This window comes from Podarcis gaigeae, assembly GCF_964106915.1.
Source record: "Podarcis gaigeae genome assembly, chromosome: 10".
Taxonomy (NCBI): Eukaryota; Metazoa; Chordata; class Lepidosauria; order Squamata; family Lacertidae; genus Podarcis; species Podarcis gaigeae.
Genome location: NC_139686.1, coordinates 33,057,251 through 33,073,927, shown reverse-complemented (window position 1 = coordinate 33,073,927; position 16,677 = coordinate 33,057,251). Strand labels below are relative to the sequence as shown.

The window sequence follows — 16,677 nt, the reverse complement described above, 5'->3', positions numbered from 1 at the left end:
GCTGGTGATACTACTTTCAAATGTTATTGTTTGTTTGTTTTTGGAATGTAGAGAGTTTTTTTCTCTTTGAATCACCTTGTTTCCCCTTTAGAATAATATCAGCACTGTCAAAAGTAATTCTGTACATACTACCTTTTTGTTCTGAAATAAGCAGTTGTATAGAGCTGTGATGTTCTAGAATGAAGAACAAGTATTTGAAGTAAAAGATATCTTGCAGCCATATCAGGGATGGAAACAACCTTTGAAGCATCATTGCTCCTGTGTTTGGTCTCTGTTTGGCCCCTTTCAGAATTTTGAACCCAAAACCAGCTCTGAGACATTGCTTTCCTCTACTGTCCTTTCCTTTTCATGTAGAAATATATATTTGGGGCAGGGGGTGGAAATTTAAATATTACATTGCAAAAATCCTTGCTGAATTAACTCTGGATGTCTGCCTTGCATCTCTAAATTTGCAGGAACATTTGACTGACTGAAGATATTCTTTGTCATTGAGGGCAGCAAGGACACCTTGTTTTCAAACTGGGGGCCAAAGAGTATTAGAGCAGCTGGAATGCAGTTGTGGCAGGGGCCAACTCAAGTCACTTATTCAGGAAGTATTTCTGAATGGACATACCCTTCAAAATCAATAACAATAACCGCAAGTTGTTAATGATGGAGGTTTCTTTAGGTCGGGGTGGAGAACTTGTGACCTTCTAGTTATTGTTGGACTCTAATACCCATCAGCCCTTGTCAGCATGGGGAATCGTCAGGGCTGATTGGAGCTGTAGTCCAGCAACATGTGGGCAGGAGCACAGCTTCCTCATCCCTGTTCTTGGTCATAATTTGTCTAGATGGGAAGCAATTTCTAGAAGAGTAACTTGTTTCACATTATCCTTTAGGCGGAGTGCTGTTTCCTCCAGAACTTTTTGACGTAAATGGTGATGGTCTTCCTGACATCCTGCTCTCCTTCACAGCTCTGAAAAATGCCAGTGTGTTGGGTAAGCATTCCAGATGCCCCTAGATAACCCCAAATTCAATCGCACAAGGTTTCTCTGTGTTTAACATTTATATCAGGGGCCAGCAAACTTTTTCAGCAGGGGGCTGGTCCACTGTCCCTCAGACCTTGTGGGGGGTCTGACTATATTTTTGAAAAAAATAATGAACGAATTCCTGTGCCCTACAAATAACCAAGAGATGCATTTTAAATAAAAGCACACATTCTACTCATGTAAAAACACGCTGATTCCTGGATTGTCCGCGGGCCAGATTTAGAAGGCGATTGGGCCAGATCCGGCCCCCGGGCCTTAGTTTGCCTACCCATGATTTATACTATCATGCCATACAATTCAGTTCTTCTCTTGACTCCAGCTGCTTAGAAATTGAGATATCCCTGTGTGAGTTTAATAGATATGATTACTCCATATGTGATACACTTGTTTTGATTTTTTAAAAATCTTCCTTTAATGCCTTTCCATCAGTTGCTTTAAAAAGAGAAAGAAATCCACATACATTTTCCACTCAGCCTGCAAGGGCACTGTCAAGCAGAGATTTTGTTTGAGAGTTATCACCTTTTTACAAGCTGTCCAAATGTTCTGTGCTTTACCAAAGAAATACACAAGCATATAAGATAAGGCTCCATCCCTGATCCATTCTTAGTATGAGCTGAACAGTTTATGTGAGGGTTGTGCTTGAGCACATGAGTTATCCTATCCTTCATGCCCCACTTGAGCACCCAGACTCATCACTGCAGGGCAGCCTTCCCCAACTTGGCACCTTCCAGATGTTTTGGACTACAACTCCCATCAATCCCAGGCAGCACGGCCATTTTGAACAACAATCTTCATCGGTCCTGGTACTGCCTAGTTGAGCAGATAATGTTATCGGTTCCATGCTGTGGAACACTTTTCCAGCAGAGATTCAGCAGGCACCCTTGCTTTCAGGTGTCTCTTGAAGACTTTAATGCCAATAGGCCTATGCAGTTCTTCAGAGTGCCCATTGAGTAACCTGCCATTTAAATGGTTGCTTGGTCCTGCTTTTAAATATTTTTAATGTTGCTGTACACCACCCAGATGAAATTTGCAGGAGGGCAGCATATAAATCCTTTCATAAGTGAATACATATTTATGTCTTGTGCTCTTGTGCCTGTGCCCTGCTGGCAGGTTTCCCACAGGCATCCTGTTGGCCGCTGTGAGAACAGGATCCAGACCTGATCCAGCAGATGCTTCTTACGTTCCAAAACAAATTAAACTGATCAACCGGATGGAAGCTGTGGAGTTGCCTCCCCCAACTTGGTGCCATCTCACATGTTTGGGGCTAAAACTCTCATCAGCCCCAGGCAGCACACTGGGAGTAACAGCTGATGGGAGTTGTAGTCCACAGGGCACCAGGTTGAAGAAGACTGCCCTAGACACTGTGAGTCTTTAGGAAACATGGCCATTAAGTGGATTGGCAGGGCTGTAACCAGGACTTTAGTACACAGCAGGGTGTGTGCAAGGTAGATAGTTGTGCCTCCTTTTAAGATCTGGATGGCTAATGTGTTGCCCTTCATTGATGCTGGACTACATCTCCCATTATCCCTGATCCATTATCCCTGATCATTGGCTCCTCTGGCTGGGGATGGTGGGACCTGGAGTTGATCATTCTCCAGAGAGTCACAGGTCAGCCACCACCTCTGTAGAACTTCACATACTCTGTTCAGAAGAAGAAGAAAACCCAATCCCTGCCAGAGACTTTAAGCTGTATTTTATTTATGCAATTATTCAATATAATGAATATTTAAACATTCATAAACTGTACTTATTCATCTAAGGAAAACCGAGACAAGCAGCAGAGGGGAAAGAGCTGGAACAAATTTCATTTCGATTGATGTGGGGAAGAGGGTTTGAGGCGGGCCCTTTCCCTTGGGCCCCCGCTGCCTGCCTGAGGATGAATAAGCTTGTTTTCTTAATTATCCTATAATTGACACAGTAGTTACAAGCTGCGAAGAGAACGGCACCCAAACTTGCAACTAGTTGCACACGAGAAAACCTGGAAGTGCTCAGTCAGTGCTGGCCAGCACACATTTCCTTGGAGCCTTTCTTGTACTGCAGCCCTTTGTTCCTGGGTGGTGCAATCCTGCACATGTTTGCTGAGCGGAAAGTCCCACAGAGAACTCAGGATGGGCCCTTATGCATTGCCTTCCCCAAAAAAGAAATGCATGATAAAATAATGGCGACTAAGACTTGCATGGCATTTCCATAAACTAATATTATATGCCTAGATGCCAATTTGAAAGGAATTGCTGTGATTTCAGTAGAAATGCAGTACGTCACATCAGAGTGGGGAATCCTAGATTCATAGAATTGGAAGGGACCCTGAGGATTCTCTAGACTTACCCCCTGCAGTAGCAGGAATATGCAGCTGTTCCATACAGGGATCGAACCTGCAAGCTTGGCATTATCAGCACCATGCTCTAACCAACTGAGCTATCCAGGAAGACTCTGACTAGGTCATCTGTATGCTTGCTCTATCTGTGGTCCAGTGGCTAACTGTTGACAAGCAAGTTGATTGATTGAGTTTACTTATATGACGCTTTTCTACCATGATCTGTACCCACAGCAGCTCTGAGCAAACATTCAAAACATCAAAATACAAAGGATTGAAGATAGAAATACAGTGGTACCTCTAGTTAAGAACTTACTCGTTCTGGAGGTCCATTCTTAACCTGAAACTGTTCTTAACCTGAAGCACCACTTTAGCTAATGAGGCCTCCCTCCACCACCACGCTGCCGGAGCACGATTTTTGTTCTCATCCTGAAGCAAAGTTCTTAACCTGAGATACTATTTCTGGGTTAGCAGAGTCTGTAACCTGAAGCGTCTGTAACCTGAAGCATCTGTAATCCGAGGTACCACTGTAAACAAAATGCAGAGCGTGTCAGTATATTCAGAAATGGCAAAAAATCAACAATTAAACAAAAGGAGAATGAATTCAATATTACACAACCAAATCAACGTTAAAAAACATAAATACAAAGCAAAGGAGAGTTAACCAACAATAAAGTTTCTGATACTGGCCTTGCTGCAGTTTGGCAAATTACACCTCAGAGGGGAGTGGTAGATGACATACAACTTCTAGGCCTCTATTCCTCTGTATTCTGAGGGGGGAGATTAGTTACATTTATTAGAGATTCTAGTACTCTCTGTCTCTTTTCATTCAAGGGTAAAATAAAGAACAGTCAAATGAATTACAATGAAGTGAGGCATAACACAAACATAAATGGATATAATACACCTCTAACAACTTGAGCTTTCTCAGTTACATGTAGCCACTTGCTAAAATGCAAAATGGATTTAGCTTCCTTAACAGATTCTTAAAACCAACAGGATTAAAAAATGGAACCACTGCTTCAGAAATAAAACCTGCAATTTAAAAATGTTAGGGAGCCATAAACCATCTGAAATGTGGACACGCCCACCATAATTAAAATAAAAGTCTATCACAGACATATAATGTAAAATGTCACTCATGTGACTCTGCAAATCACCATGTATGTTGGTGGTGCTATGAAATGAATATTAATGATTAAGATAGCCAATAATTGATGTTAGCTCCTCTTTCATCTTATTTGTCTTTATCTTTAAACTGAACTCCGACCTTTCAAAGAGAGGACACATGGCCACCTTGCATGATCTAGTAATTGTGTTTAATATTGCAGCCTTAGGCTGCCCAAGTTTGCACACATATTTGAGAGTTAGTAGCTCAGTTCAACTTACTTCTGAGCAGACAGGTATAGGGACGCCCAGCTGAACTGATCAATAATGTGATGAGGATTTGAGATTATTCAATAGCTGTATCTGAAACTGCTGATTGTTCAATAGCTTTATCAGAAACAGATTATTCAGTAGCTTTATCAGAAAGGTGGGAGCCAAGGTAAACAGCAGGTCCCCTCCACATCACAAAGAGATCTGACTGCCTTTTTTGTATCCCTTCTCCGCCCCCCAGGTGTCTCCAAGCCATGGGTGACTGTGATGGCCCTATCAGGAATGAATGGAAGCACTTTGTGGTCCAGACACGTTAAAGAGGAGATTCGGAGTGTGCAGTGCAAGGGTGTAAACCCTGTGTCCCCGTCAGAGCTTGTCTGTCTCATTACTGGGACTTCTAAATTCCTCAGCCTTCTGAGAGCCTCTTCAGGTGAGTCCAACGAGTGTGAGTGCATAATTAACGGAGAAATAGCTTGGTCACCAGAGCTAACAAAGCCATAACAAAGAACTACATTTGTTGGGCAACAAGACCTTCAGATCTTAACATTCACTTAGACTGTAATGGGAGCATGTCCCATTGAATTTAATGGCACTTTGGGGTCCCTTTACCTTTACCTTACTTCTGAGTAGACATACCTAAGTTTGCACTTCTAGTATAACATGGCAAGTGACTGGTGTTATTTAAATACTAAGAATCATTATGAGGAATAATCGGCAGCTGCTGAACTTTGTCACACTGCAACCCCTTAAACCAGGGATGAGGGATCTGTGCCAGATGTTGTTGGACCACAACTCCCAGCATTCCTCAGCACCAGCAACGCTGGCTGGGGCTAATAGGGTTGAGGTCCAACGACACCTGGCAGGTCACAGGTTTTCCATCCCTGATCAAACTATGAACATGCTTAGGGTTGCAATATATTTAATAGGTGAATTGGCCAGATCAACTTGTAAAGTGAGTAGTAAAGTTAGTAGTTGATTAAAAGTATGAAGAGAAGCATTTACAAAATAAAAGCTAGGGTGGCCAGATGCGAAAAAGGAGAGAGCTCTTGCACCTTTGATGGTTGTGTAGAAGAGGGAATTTTAGAAGCTATTAAAAATAAAGATGCCCTGTCCTCATTTGCATCTGGCCATGCAATGGCAATGATCGTCTTAAAGGCAGTTTCCCCTTCTTTCTCATCAACCTTGGAATCGACGACTTCTCTAAGATGATGCCTACTTGCTTTATCTGCAAGCAGAGAAAGTATATGCATGTGTCACATAACTATTGTTTTTATGCAAATTCATTCTGTAGATTAATTGACTAAAACCCATACAGTTAATTGCTTAGAATGGCTCTAATGAGGTTGCAGCCCTCAGAAAGTACATTATCTGAACGTTGCAGGATCCTTGTTCTGTAAAGCAAAGCAAACATGGCGGGGAAGATCACATTGAACTCAGAGGCAGGATATCTGTGATGGGCCTCTCCAAGAAACTCATGCCGGTGAAATACTCCTGATGGGAGATGCTTCCATTTCAAACTCACCAGTTTGAAATGGAAGCATCTCCTGTCACAAATCTCTCTCGCCTTGCCTTGCCATGCAGTAACCTTGGCTGGTCTGGACCGAGAGACAGAAACTTCAACATGTTTTCTTTTCACTAAATAAGGAACACTGGCAACTCCCACCATCCCACTAACCATGATGGTTATGTTTAAGTCACCATGGTAGGAGGCAGTGATGCTTGTGAATATCAGTTGCTGGAAACTGCAGGAGCAGAGGGTGCTCTTGTGCTGTGCTCCTCCTTGCCCATTTCCCACAGAAAACTGGTTGGCCCCTGCAAGAACAGAATGCTGAGCTACGTGGGCCACTGGCCTGATCCTGCAGGTTCTTCTTATGTGGCTAGGTAGGGCTAATGGGGGGGGTTGTTACATCCTGTATTTGATTGTCACTTTTCTCGCAAAGGTAACACAAAGCAACTTGCATTAAAACCCAATAAAAACAACAATAAAAACCTAAAAGCAACAATTCAAATAAAATACTAAAAATATGGCTAAACAAAAAGGCAGGACTACAAGTCCCACTCCAGCAAATGAGGACACAATATCCTTTAAAATAAGGCAAGAACAACATATAATTATTTGCTTTTCTGGTATGTTGCAGACACGTATTAATTAAAAAATTAAGCCGTTTACAGCACTTTGCTTCTATTTGGTGTCTAGCTGCAGCCTGAGCCTGATAAGCAGCTTTGGGATGCAGTTCTTGACATCCAGTGACATTTGTGACATGGCAGTGACTTTGGAAGGATCTCTTCCAGCTTCTCCTTACCTCTGGCTTCTACTAACACTGAAGTCTTCATTTGTCTTCCTGCAGGAGAACCCATCTGGACCCTTGACTCATCCCACCTGCCCAGTGGGACCTTGGCTGCTCCAGCTGTAACTGTACCAGATGTGGATGGAGACAGGGTCAGTGATCTAGTTGTTCTGGCCATCGGAGAAACACAGGTATGAGATATAATCCTATATATGCAGTGGTAAGGTAGGGAACCTGATCTAGCTCTCCAAGCAATATTTTCCGCACAACCCTGCCAGGATGCCAGTTGCCCCCTCCCTGGTCATCAGGTCACTCACTTGATTTGGGGCAGTGGGCACTGTCTGTCTGCAAGGGAGTGCGGTTGTGGATGAGAGTGTTGGATGGCCACAACTACTTTGGGTATGTGCTCCTGGAGAGTAGACCAACAGTAAACGTGGCACTTGGGCCAAAAATGGTTAGCCACCCCAGAAAAAATAATATTCCATAAATGTGCTTCTTTCCCTGGAGCAAGAAAGCAGACTAAATGAAATGCATTGTTAAGAAGTGGGAGCTGCAGTGTGGAAGGTTCCTGTTCACTGCTGTAGTCAAACAGCTGTGCTCTCCTCCGGGATACTCCATTCCATTCATCCTTCCACCTAGTTTTCTGTCCCCTACATGCCATGGCCTCTGAGCACATTCAGTCCTCATTAGCCTGTTTCTGTGTCCTGCCCCCACTCCACTTAGAGGTCCCCCCTGTATTTTTTAAACTTCAGCAAATCATGGGGCTCCCCCAAGCCTCTGTTGTGTGTGCTGTATATCAGAAATATGGGGAATGATACCTATCGTGGAATTGTAGAGTTGTAAGGAACCACGGAGGTCAACTAGCCCAACCAGGAATTGTTTGCCCAGCGTGGGACTCTAACTCAGGGCACTGAGATTAAGAGTCTTATGCTGTACCAACTGAGCTATGACAAAGAGTTTTAATTGTTGGTTTGATTGAACGTTGATTGCATTTGCATACCGCCTTTCTGCCAAGGCACCCAATGCAGTTTGCAGTGTTAAAATACTAAAACAAAGAAGTGATATAAATGTAAAGTTGGCCCTCTGGATGGGGTGGGGAAAGGGACAGTCCAACTGGAGCATGCCCCAATGTTGTCTTGCCTGCCTGCCTGCCTGCCTTGCTGTTTCTTCCCTCCTCTCTCTCTCTCTCTCTCTCTCTCTCTCTCTCTCTCTCTCCCCTCTCTCTCTCTCTCTCTCTCTCTCTCTCTGTGTGTGTGTGTGTGTGTTGGGAGAAGGGGCAGTCTGACTCTCCTGTATACACACTTCTCATACCCATACAAGGCCTTTGCACCCATTGCCTGAGATGTGCTCATCCTACTCTGCCTCTTATCTTTTGCCTCCCCACCACCCGCCAGCAGTTCGGCTAATGAAAGCCTCTTCAGATCTTGACATCTTTAACAAGAATTTGATGCAGGCCCCTGGCTTCACTTATGAATGGAAAACGTTGTTGAATGCAGCACCACGTGACTGGTGCAGCTTTATGCACAGGGAATGGATGATAGATTGCATTGTGAGGAAAAGAAGCTCTGTATGCATGCAAGGGACGCAGGTGGCGCTGTGGGTAAAAGCCTCAGCGCCTAGGGCTTGCCGATCGAAAGGTCGGCGGTTCGAATCCCCGCGGCGGGGTGCGCTCCCGTTGCTCGGTCCCAGCGCCTGCCAACCTAGCAGTTCGAAAGCACCCTCGGGTGCAAGTAGATAAATAGGGACCGCTTACCAGCGGGAAGGTAAACGGCGTTTCCGTGTGCAGCTCTGGTGCGCCAGAGCAGCGATGTCACGCTGGCCACGTGACCTGGAAGTGTCTTCGGACAGCGCTGGCCCCTGGCCTCTTGAGTGAGATGGGCGCACAACCCCAGAGTCTGGCAAGACTGGCCCGTACGGGCAGGGGTACCTTTACCTTTACCTTTTATGCATGCAAATCCACCCTGACCATCTTATGTCCACTTTCTGTCTCCCATGTAGCCTGACTTATGCTTCATCCTGGTATCTGGTAAAACTGGAATCCCTGTGGGAGGGCCTGTAAAGTACAGCATCAATGGAAATGGAAAACTGATTGGCCCTCAGGCCCACATCACCAGCCATGGAGCAATCTACATCCTGTTTGGCTTTGGTAAGGTGCCCTATCTTTGTAGTTGATAAATGCCCTGGAATTGGAAGAACTGCAATTTAAGGCCCTCCGGAAACCAGTAATCAAACACATGTGGAAGGCAATGTGCACATGAAATGACGCTCCATAACATTTGTTGCATTTTACATCTGTCTCATGGCCTGTTTTTTGTGTGCAGGGCACACACATTTTCTGAGAGCTCAAAAGACAATATTTTATACCTGGGAAAACATTCTTCTTCAAATTGCCCATTCTGTGCTATTGTGCATAGAATATGGTTGCATTGTGAGCATGTTCATACTAATTGGATGTTTTTGTGTGCGATGTAATTCGTGACATTCATCTCTGCAGCACTTTATGGCCTTGTTTAGTTTAGACTTTATTATTTATTTATTTTTCTGTTTCTTTGAAGGCTATACAAATTAACTACAGCAAGTCGGCAGTATTATTTATTTCATTTTCTCTTAAATGTTGGACAGTAGCAAGGCGGCTCCTTCTCTCCTTTAACAACAATGTGCTCCCTTTCTGTCAACCTCTTGTTTCGTTGCCTTTTTCATTTTGATGCCTCTCTGTTATTGGACTGCATGCATAGAAAGTTTTTGTTTTGTTTATTTTTAAAGAGGGAGGGGAATGCAACACAGCCATCCCTTCGTAAAAAGTCATATCCTGCCCCCCGGAACATGTGAATACTATATTGTAACGAGAGTGTGGGAATAATCTGAGCTATCTCTCAAGGATCCCCAACTCTACCACTGCCACCAGTACCATGCCTGTTTAAAAAGAGGCAGATAGAATGGGGCAAACCAGTTGCAGGAGTGTTGCTGGGCAGGTTTGCTTTGTGTAGGGAAGATTGGTCTGAATGGCTGTCCATTGTATAGCTAAGGAGAGGAGCAGATATTCCTTCTGGGAGGGGACATGTCAGCTCTGTCTGCGTGAACTGAGACTGAGGTTTGGAAGGACAGACTGAGAGAGGCATAGAGAGTGAGAGAGATTCAAGGGGGCAGAGTTACTTTCTTCAGGAATCATGTGGCGCTAGTGGACCCCCTAGAAATCTAATGGGGCAGCAGTATCTGTTGGAGTGGCTTAAGCTGTGGATATTTTCTTACACATTGTGTGTGAATTGGCTTTCATTCACACTTTTGCTCACTTCCCTGGAACCTTGTCATGAGGGGTGGCTAACCAAGTATTTTAAATAAATACTCAACCTATATTTGCAAACAAGTGCAGCCATTCCAAAATGCCACTAAGCCCCCAGTGATCTCATTCCAAAGGAAATAGACCTGGAGCACCTGTTCAACCCCTGGAGCTCTCACCATTTGGAGGATTGGGGACATGTATCAATATTACTACAAGGGGCATTGTGCAGAAACCAGAATGAGGTTGGCTGATGCTTTGACTGTGGGTGTAGAAAAGGTGCGTGCATTCTGCTGAGCTGATGTTCAGGTTTTTCCCTTCCCTTTGCGCCTTGAAGACCTGATGCAAAAGAGCTCTGTGTCTGCCAGGGAGACAACACTGAATCCACTGAAAAAAGGTTATCAGGATTCTCGTCCGGTGGCTGGAATATGGCTCAGGCACACTTTGGTGAAACATGCGGAAATGCCCTCATAGGAGTGTCCCTGCAGCAACCCTTGTACCTTCGCGGTTCTGAATTTGCTTCCTACCTTTGTTGAGAAGCATCAGAATTTTAGTCTTTGTTCCTTCCTGTCACCTAGGTAATGTCCAGGCAGTCGCCTTGCGTGATATCTTTGCTCAAGCCAAAAACCGAGACAGCTTCCCACCAGTTCTGCAGCGTGAGGAGCCAGAGTGGGAGAAGCGCCGGTCCATCAATTTGTCAGAACTTATTGACATCTACAGGTGAGCTATGATCTCCTTTCCACCGTGTAGCACATAGGATTCCTGAATCTCAACTCAATAGCCTGTGAATTACTTTGCATATGGAGATGGCAGGCTCTTCCGTTGGGTATACACAGCTGCCAGGAGTGTTTTTCATAGATATAATAATGCCTTGCCTTAAGACAAGGGTTGAAGTTGATAACCTTTGGTATCTCTACACCTTTTTTTAGAGAACTGTAATTGTTCAAAGTTAAGGAATATTTGGCTGTCTCTGTAGTTCAGCACAGAATGTCTTGACAGCAGAATTCTGTATGTTGTTCCTTTGATGTGTTGGTGACACACACACACACACACACACAAATATGCACATAAAAATGGATTCCTGGATGCCAAGACCAAACTTGGGGCAAGTACTCTTTGGTGAGAGAATCCCAGCAGTCACAAAATATTCAGCAAAGTATGTAAATATAGGCTGTTAGACTTTTTTTAAGATATGCCCTTCTAAGTGAGTTCCAGAATTTCCCTCTTTCCCTAGCATAGGAAAAGACTACACATTTGGTAAGTTAAAAATGGTTTACTTACAAACTTTCCAAAGGTCAGGCTCATGTGCTTTTCTGTATGATTATCTTATTCTTTTAACACTGTTTCTTTGTTACGTTGCTTGAAATCTGATGAATTACAAAGGTGTGCTTTGTAAGCTGCCTTGAGTTCATTTGGTGAAAATAGGCAGGGTGGAAGTTTATAAAACAAAATGACTAAATAAATGATAGAATGCAGTAATATGGATGCCCAGTCACTTCACATTTGCTCTCTGCCTCCCCCAGTGGAGGTGTTGAGTTCCTGCAGGCAGTAAAGTCTCCAGATGGTAACTGCAGTGACCTCCTTGTGACTACGGAGCATGGTTTGACCTTGCTGCGGGGACAAGACTTGGAGCCACGCTGGGATCTGAAGCAGCAGCACATTGACAGGTTACTGAGATTTGCTTTTGTTTTTGCTTGGAAGGGCTCTATCCGCAGCTTCTGCATTCTCGTATATACTCCTCCAAAAGTCTGATGGAGGAGGACATCCTATTTGCCACCCTGTCTCTTTCTCCAGATTGGTGATCCACAGCGGTGGAACACCCTTCCCCTGGCTATTTGCAAATGTCCACAACAGAGCATCTCAGAGCAGCTTAAAACTCATTAAGTTGGACAAGTGTTTGATCCCAATGTTTTTACGTTTGCATTTATGGTTGAAACCTGCTTTGAATGGACATTCTGAATTCCATATAAGTAATAAAAAGTAAAGAATGACACAGACACTGTGAAGACAATCCATTCTGGCTCTCCGCTTACTTGAACTACCTAGCCAACCTTCTTGATAGCAGAACCAAGATTAGGGGAGTTCCTCCTTTGGGAAGCCCAGTTGACTGCAGTGAGAGGTAGGTGGGGAATTGCCCCAAATCGGGATTGTTACATGAGTGGTGCAAGACTCCTCTGCCTGATTCAGGCTATTCTCCCACTGGAACTCTGTTGGACACAGCCCAGAATTTTCTGGAGGTCCTTCCTCAGAAGTCTGTTTGGGTGTTGCAGGAGAAGGAGGGGGACAAAGCTGCTTTTATCTCACACAATGTTGACTGCAACCCAGTTGGATCACTGTGGGCCATGAAGTCTACACAGGACAGCAAGAGTCACAGTGTTAGCAGCATTTGAAGAGGTTTTCGTTTTAGCTTTCGCACAGCTTGGGACATTTCAGTGCACACAAAAGGTTCCGTTGTGCCTGGTCTTTGGGTGAGTGTTCACATGTTCACTACTTGATGATGTGCTCATGTGAAACTGCTGCCACAGACCAGACGCCACAGGTGATAGCTCTCATGCCATCTCAAGCACGATTGTTTTCAACGGAGGCTGCTCTCATGTTTATGAATTAGCCAAATAAGAAGTTTCCTGCAGCCAGTGTAGTGCAGATATGAAGAGCACCAGACTACAATCTAGGAGTCCCAGGTTCAAATCCCCACTCAACCATGAAACTCATTGGGTGACGTACTGCACAGCCTAACCTACCTCATAGTGTTGTTGTGAGGATAAGATGGTGAGGAATGGTAAAATAAAAATACAATTAATATTACAATCAGTGGTAAGCTTCTGCGGACCTCACATGACTAGGAGAAATTTATATTGGTTTTCACAGGCCTATTGGCACATTTTTAAAGGTCTGGAGGATGTCAGGATAGTTAATGAAATGTGTGCATGCAAAGAATGAGGGTAATAAAACTGCATGCTTTCAGGGTGATGAACCAATTACATCAGCTCAGAGTTTTCTCTCATTGTGTATGGTTGGTGAGTAATTGGTTTTGGAGGCCTGCGCTCCATTGTCTGCCTTTTTCCTTCTCTTCTTCCTCTGCTGCATCAACAAATGGTCTTTTGCCCATGCCAGAATAGCACACTTGATGGATGAGCAACCTGATCTCTTCTGGCAAACCTGGGTGTGCAGGAATGCAGATGAGTTCCGGTGAAAGAAAGTGTTGCCTCTGAGGGTGTGGATTGGCTCGTTTTGGATGCTTTATTTGGCGCTCTCTCATTTTGACAGTTGCTCTCTCCATTTTTTTGCAGCCAGCCTTCCCCAGGCTACTTCAGTGATGATCAAACCTTGGACTTCCTGCTTCAGGCTCAGATGGCAAACAACATCACGAAACAGGTACGTTCACTAGCACTCTAGAGAACAACACAATTCTGTGCATCTTTATATAGAAGAAATCCCAACTCTGTCTAGTGGGGCTTACCGCCTGGTTCATTCATATAGGATAGCAACCTAAGGACGACACGTCACAGTTTTGCTGTTAGTAATTGTATCAGGAGGTAATAGCTGCAAGTAGTTTACGAGTAATGGGCAAGGGGAATCGACTGTTATGTGCATTATGGAAGGTGAGGGCCAAACTAGACTATGCATCTTTGCATTTAATGGGTACGTTTTTCTAAGTGCAAATAGCAGCCCCTGAAGGTCAGGGATTGAAAATCACTCCACTTGAAGCTGCTTGCTTGTGCTGGAAGGAAATTCCCCACTAGTACCAACGGGGGATCTTCTCCCAATGCAAATAGCAACCTCAGAGAAGGGATTTTCACCTGAACCACAGTAGATGTCACATCTGATCCCAATAATCATCAGCCCCTGCCCCGACAAGTACACACCACTGGTTGCTATTTGCATTAAACAAAAACAAATCTATGCACATTCAACACAAATACACATTTAAAATTACATCCATTCTGAGCCTGAGTTCATAGATTGAAGTGGACCATTTTGGATTGCAGGTTAGAGGGACCACCTTTTTTGAATGCAGAAAGATTATATATTAAAATCCCTGCCGGATGCTCCTCATAAGCACAATGTGAAAGGGGTGGAAAGCTCTGTGATTTGGGCCTCCAGCAACAGCTAATCTGCTAATAGTGCCTCTGAATATGGAGGCTCAATTTTTAATCCTTGTGATTCTAGATCTTATTTTTCTTTTCTCCTTTCCCTGTCTCTTTCCATCTGTTGGACTCTTGGGTTCTTCCTTTTCAGCTGCTAGTGGTGGATGGTAAATCAGGAGAAAAGATCTGGAGCTCTGAGCTACCATGTCACATGAAGAAAACAGATGCCCTCTCGGTGATGACTTTGGACAAAAAATCTGCCTTTCTCTTCTGGGCTAATGAGAAGCAGTCTCTCTTAAAAAGCTTGGTAAGTGAGAGTCCAGCTCCCCAGGTTAGAGGAGGCATTGTGTAGGGCAGGGGTCTGCAACCCGCGGCTCCGGAGCCGCATGTGGCTCTTTTACACCTTTGCCGCGGCTCCGGGGCGGATACTAGCGAGGGGAGGAGGCGCATTGTGCACCCTGACACTCCCCACTGTGACGGGCGCTGTACTGGCTGTGATGTCGCATGGGGGCGGTGCGTGCGTTAGTCACGCACTGTCCCGACGTCACCTTCCCACCCGCTGTCAGATCGCGGCTCTGGAGATATATTTGTTTTAAATGTCGCAATGGTTTTGCGGCTCCCAGTTTTTTTTCTTCTTCGGAAATGGGTCCAAGTGGCTCTTTTTGTCTTAAAGGTTGCAGACCCCTGGTGTAGGGATGTGGCTTTAGTTCATTGGCCCTGGAAGCCAGGTATGTTTGTGGACAGGCTATGGTTACACAGCCAATGAGGAAAGGCATTTTGCAGGTGCTCCTTGGCATTTTCCTTTTCCTTTTTAACTTCACATATTTACAGGACTCAGCCCTGGTCTGAAAATAGGTTTTTGGGTGGCGCTTGACACAGGTTCAGCCTTGTGCAGTACGTGTGTGTGTTTTGATCCTCTTCAATTATCCTGGTGCTCAGATCTGTCATCGGGGAGAGGGCTGCTATTGAACTTACATGCATGATTGATTTTTTAAATTCGTGCTACCTCTGTAAGATCCACAAAATTAGAACACTGTCGAACAGGACCTGTTTGTCAGGTCCCACACAGTCTTACTGGAGAACGCTTTGGTACAGTGTTCTTATGCAAGAAAAGCACATATCACGAAGCAAATGAAACAGTGCTTCTGGGAGTGTTTACAAAGGCTTAGGTGAGACCTCCTTGTTGCCATTAGGCAGAAAAAGCTACATTGTGCCTAGAATCTGCTACCTCCCTAGCTGCACAAACGCTTGGTCCATGCTTTCTGCAAAATCTGCATTTGTGCTTGCTTTTCATCCAGCAGCATCCATGTGGCTCTCCGATTGGATTTCTGCATTGTAGCCAAGCCTCCTGGTGTCATGTAAAAGCATTGATTCTTTGGGTGTAAAGGTCATAAAGAGACTCCGCTCTCCTTTAAGATGTCTCTGCACTGCATTTTGAGAGTATGCATAGCAGAAAGATGAGATCTTAGCCTGTGGAGAGAATCACTTACGGTGGTGCCTTCACTTACATTCTCTGATCTCCGGGATGTCTCTTCTTAACACTGGCTGAGTTTTACCTCCCACTGGTAGCACCAGATAGCTGCAATGAGCATGGAAGACAAGACTTAACAAGAGACGTGTGAGATAACTCTATGACAGGTACGTCCCACAGGTAGAGCGTGATCTACTGGTGGATCACTGGATGTCTGTGGTAGATCACTGGTAGATCACTGTCTCCCCCCCAAAGAAGCTCAACAAGTTTGGTTCCCCTTTTTTTGCCCTGCACCCTCCAAATATGGGGCTTTCCTCATCTCTAAATAGAGCTCAACAACTTGGACCTGAACCCCACAAAAGGGGGTAGATCACTGCCAGTCTTTAACTCTGTGAGTAGATCGCAGTCTCTTGGGAGTTGGCCACCCCTGCTCTATGAGATAAAGCAGAAACCTTTTTGGCACCAGTTTTCATTTAGTTCCCACCTTGAAAATCTGCTGAGTTCTACTGGGTGAGATCAATATTGCCATCCGTGTTAACTTCCATGAACCAGTGCTAACCAGCAGGTAAACTGGCATTCCTGAAAACATAGGTAGGTATAAGCCTACACCAGAAATGGTCTCAGACAAATTACTGCCTCCCAGATTCAGCTCTCTAACTTTTTAAGAGCGTATCTAAATCACAAACAGCTAATTCTTATGGTTTCTCCCAAAGAAACCTGGAAATTATAGCGAATGAAAACAGTAACCTTATACTTCTCACAGGCATTGTAAAGCTAAGGGAGAAGATGCACATGCTTTGGTGCAAGTTCCTAAGTGGTAGTGAACATGCCGTG

The 16,677-nt window shown here is 44.5% G+C and overlaps 1 protein-coding gene across 1 annotated transcript in view; it reads left to right on the top strand.

Annotated features, from left to right (window-relative positions):
* FAM234B (family with sequence similarity 234 member B) overlaps positions 1–16,677 on the top strand; it is a 29,331-nt gene that overhangs the window by 8,294 nt on the left and 4,360 nt on the right. The window contains exons 3-10 of the mRNA XM_083698676.1: positions 879–977; positions 4,961–5,149; positions 7,068–7,198; positions 9,006–9,153; positions 10,863–11,004; positions 11,808–11,951; positions 13,575–13,659; positions 14,524–14,679. Coding sequence (XP_083554802.1) covers positions 879–977; positions 4,961–5,149; positions 7,068–7,198; positions 9,006–9,153; positions 10,863–11,004; positions 11,808–11,951; positions 13,575–13,659; positions 14,524–14,679 — 1,094 coding nt within the window. The remainder of the gene's footprint in view (positions 1–878; positions 978–4,960; positions 5,150–7,067; positions 7,199–9,005; positions 9,154–10,862; positions 11,005–11,807; positions 11,952–13,574; positions 13,660–14,523; positions 14,680–16,677) is intronic.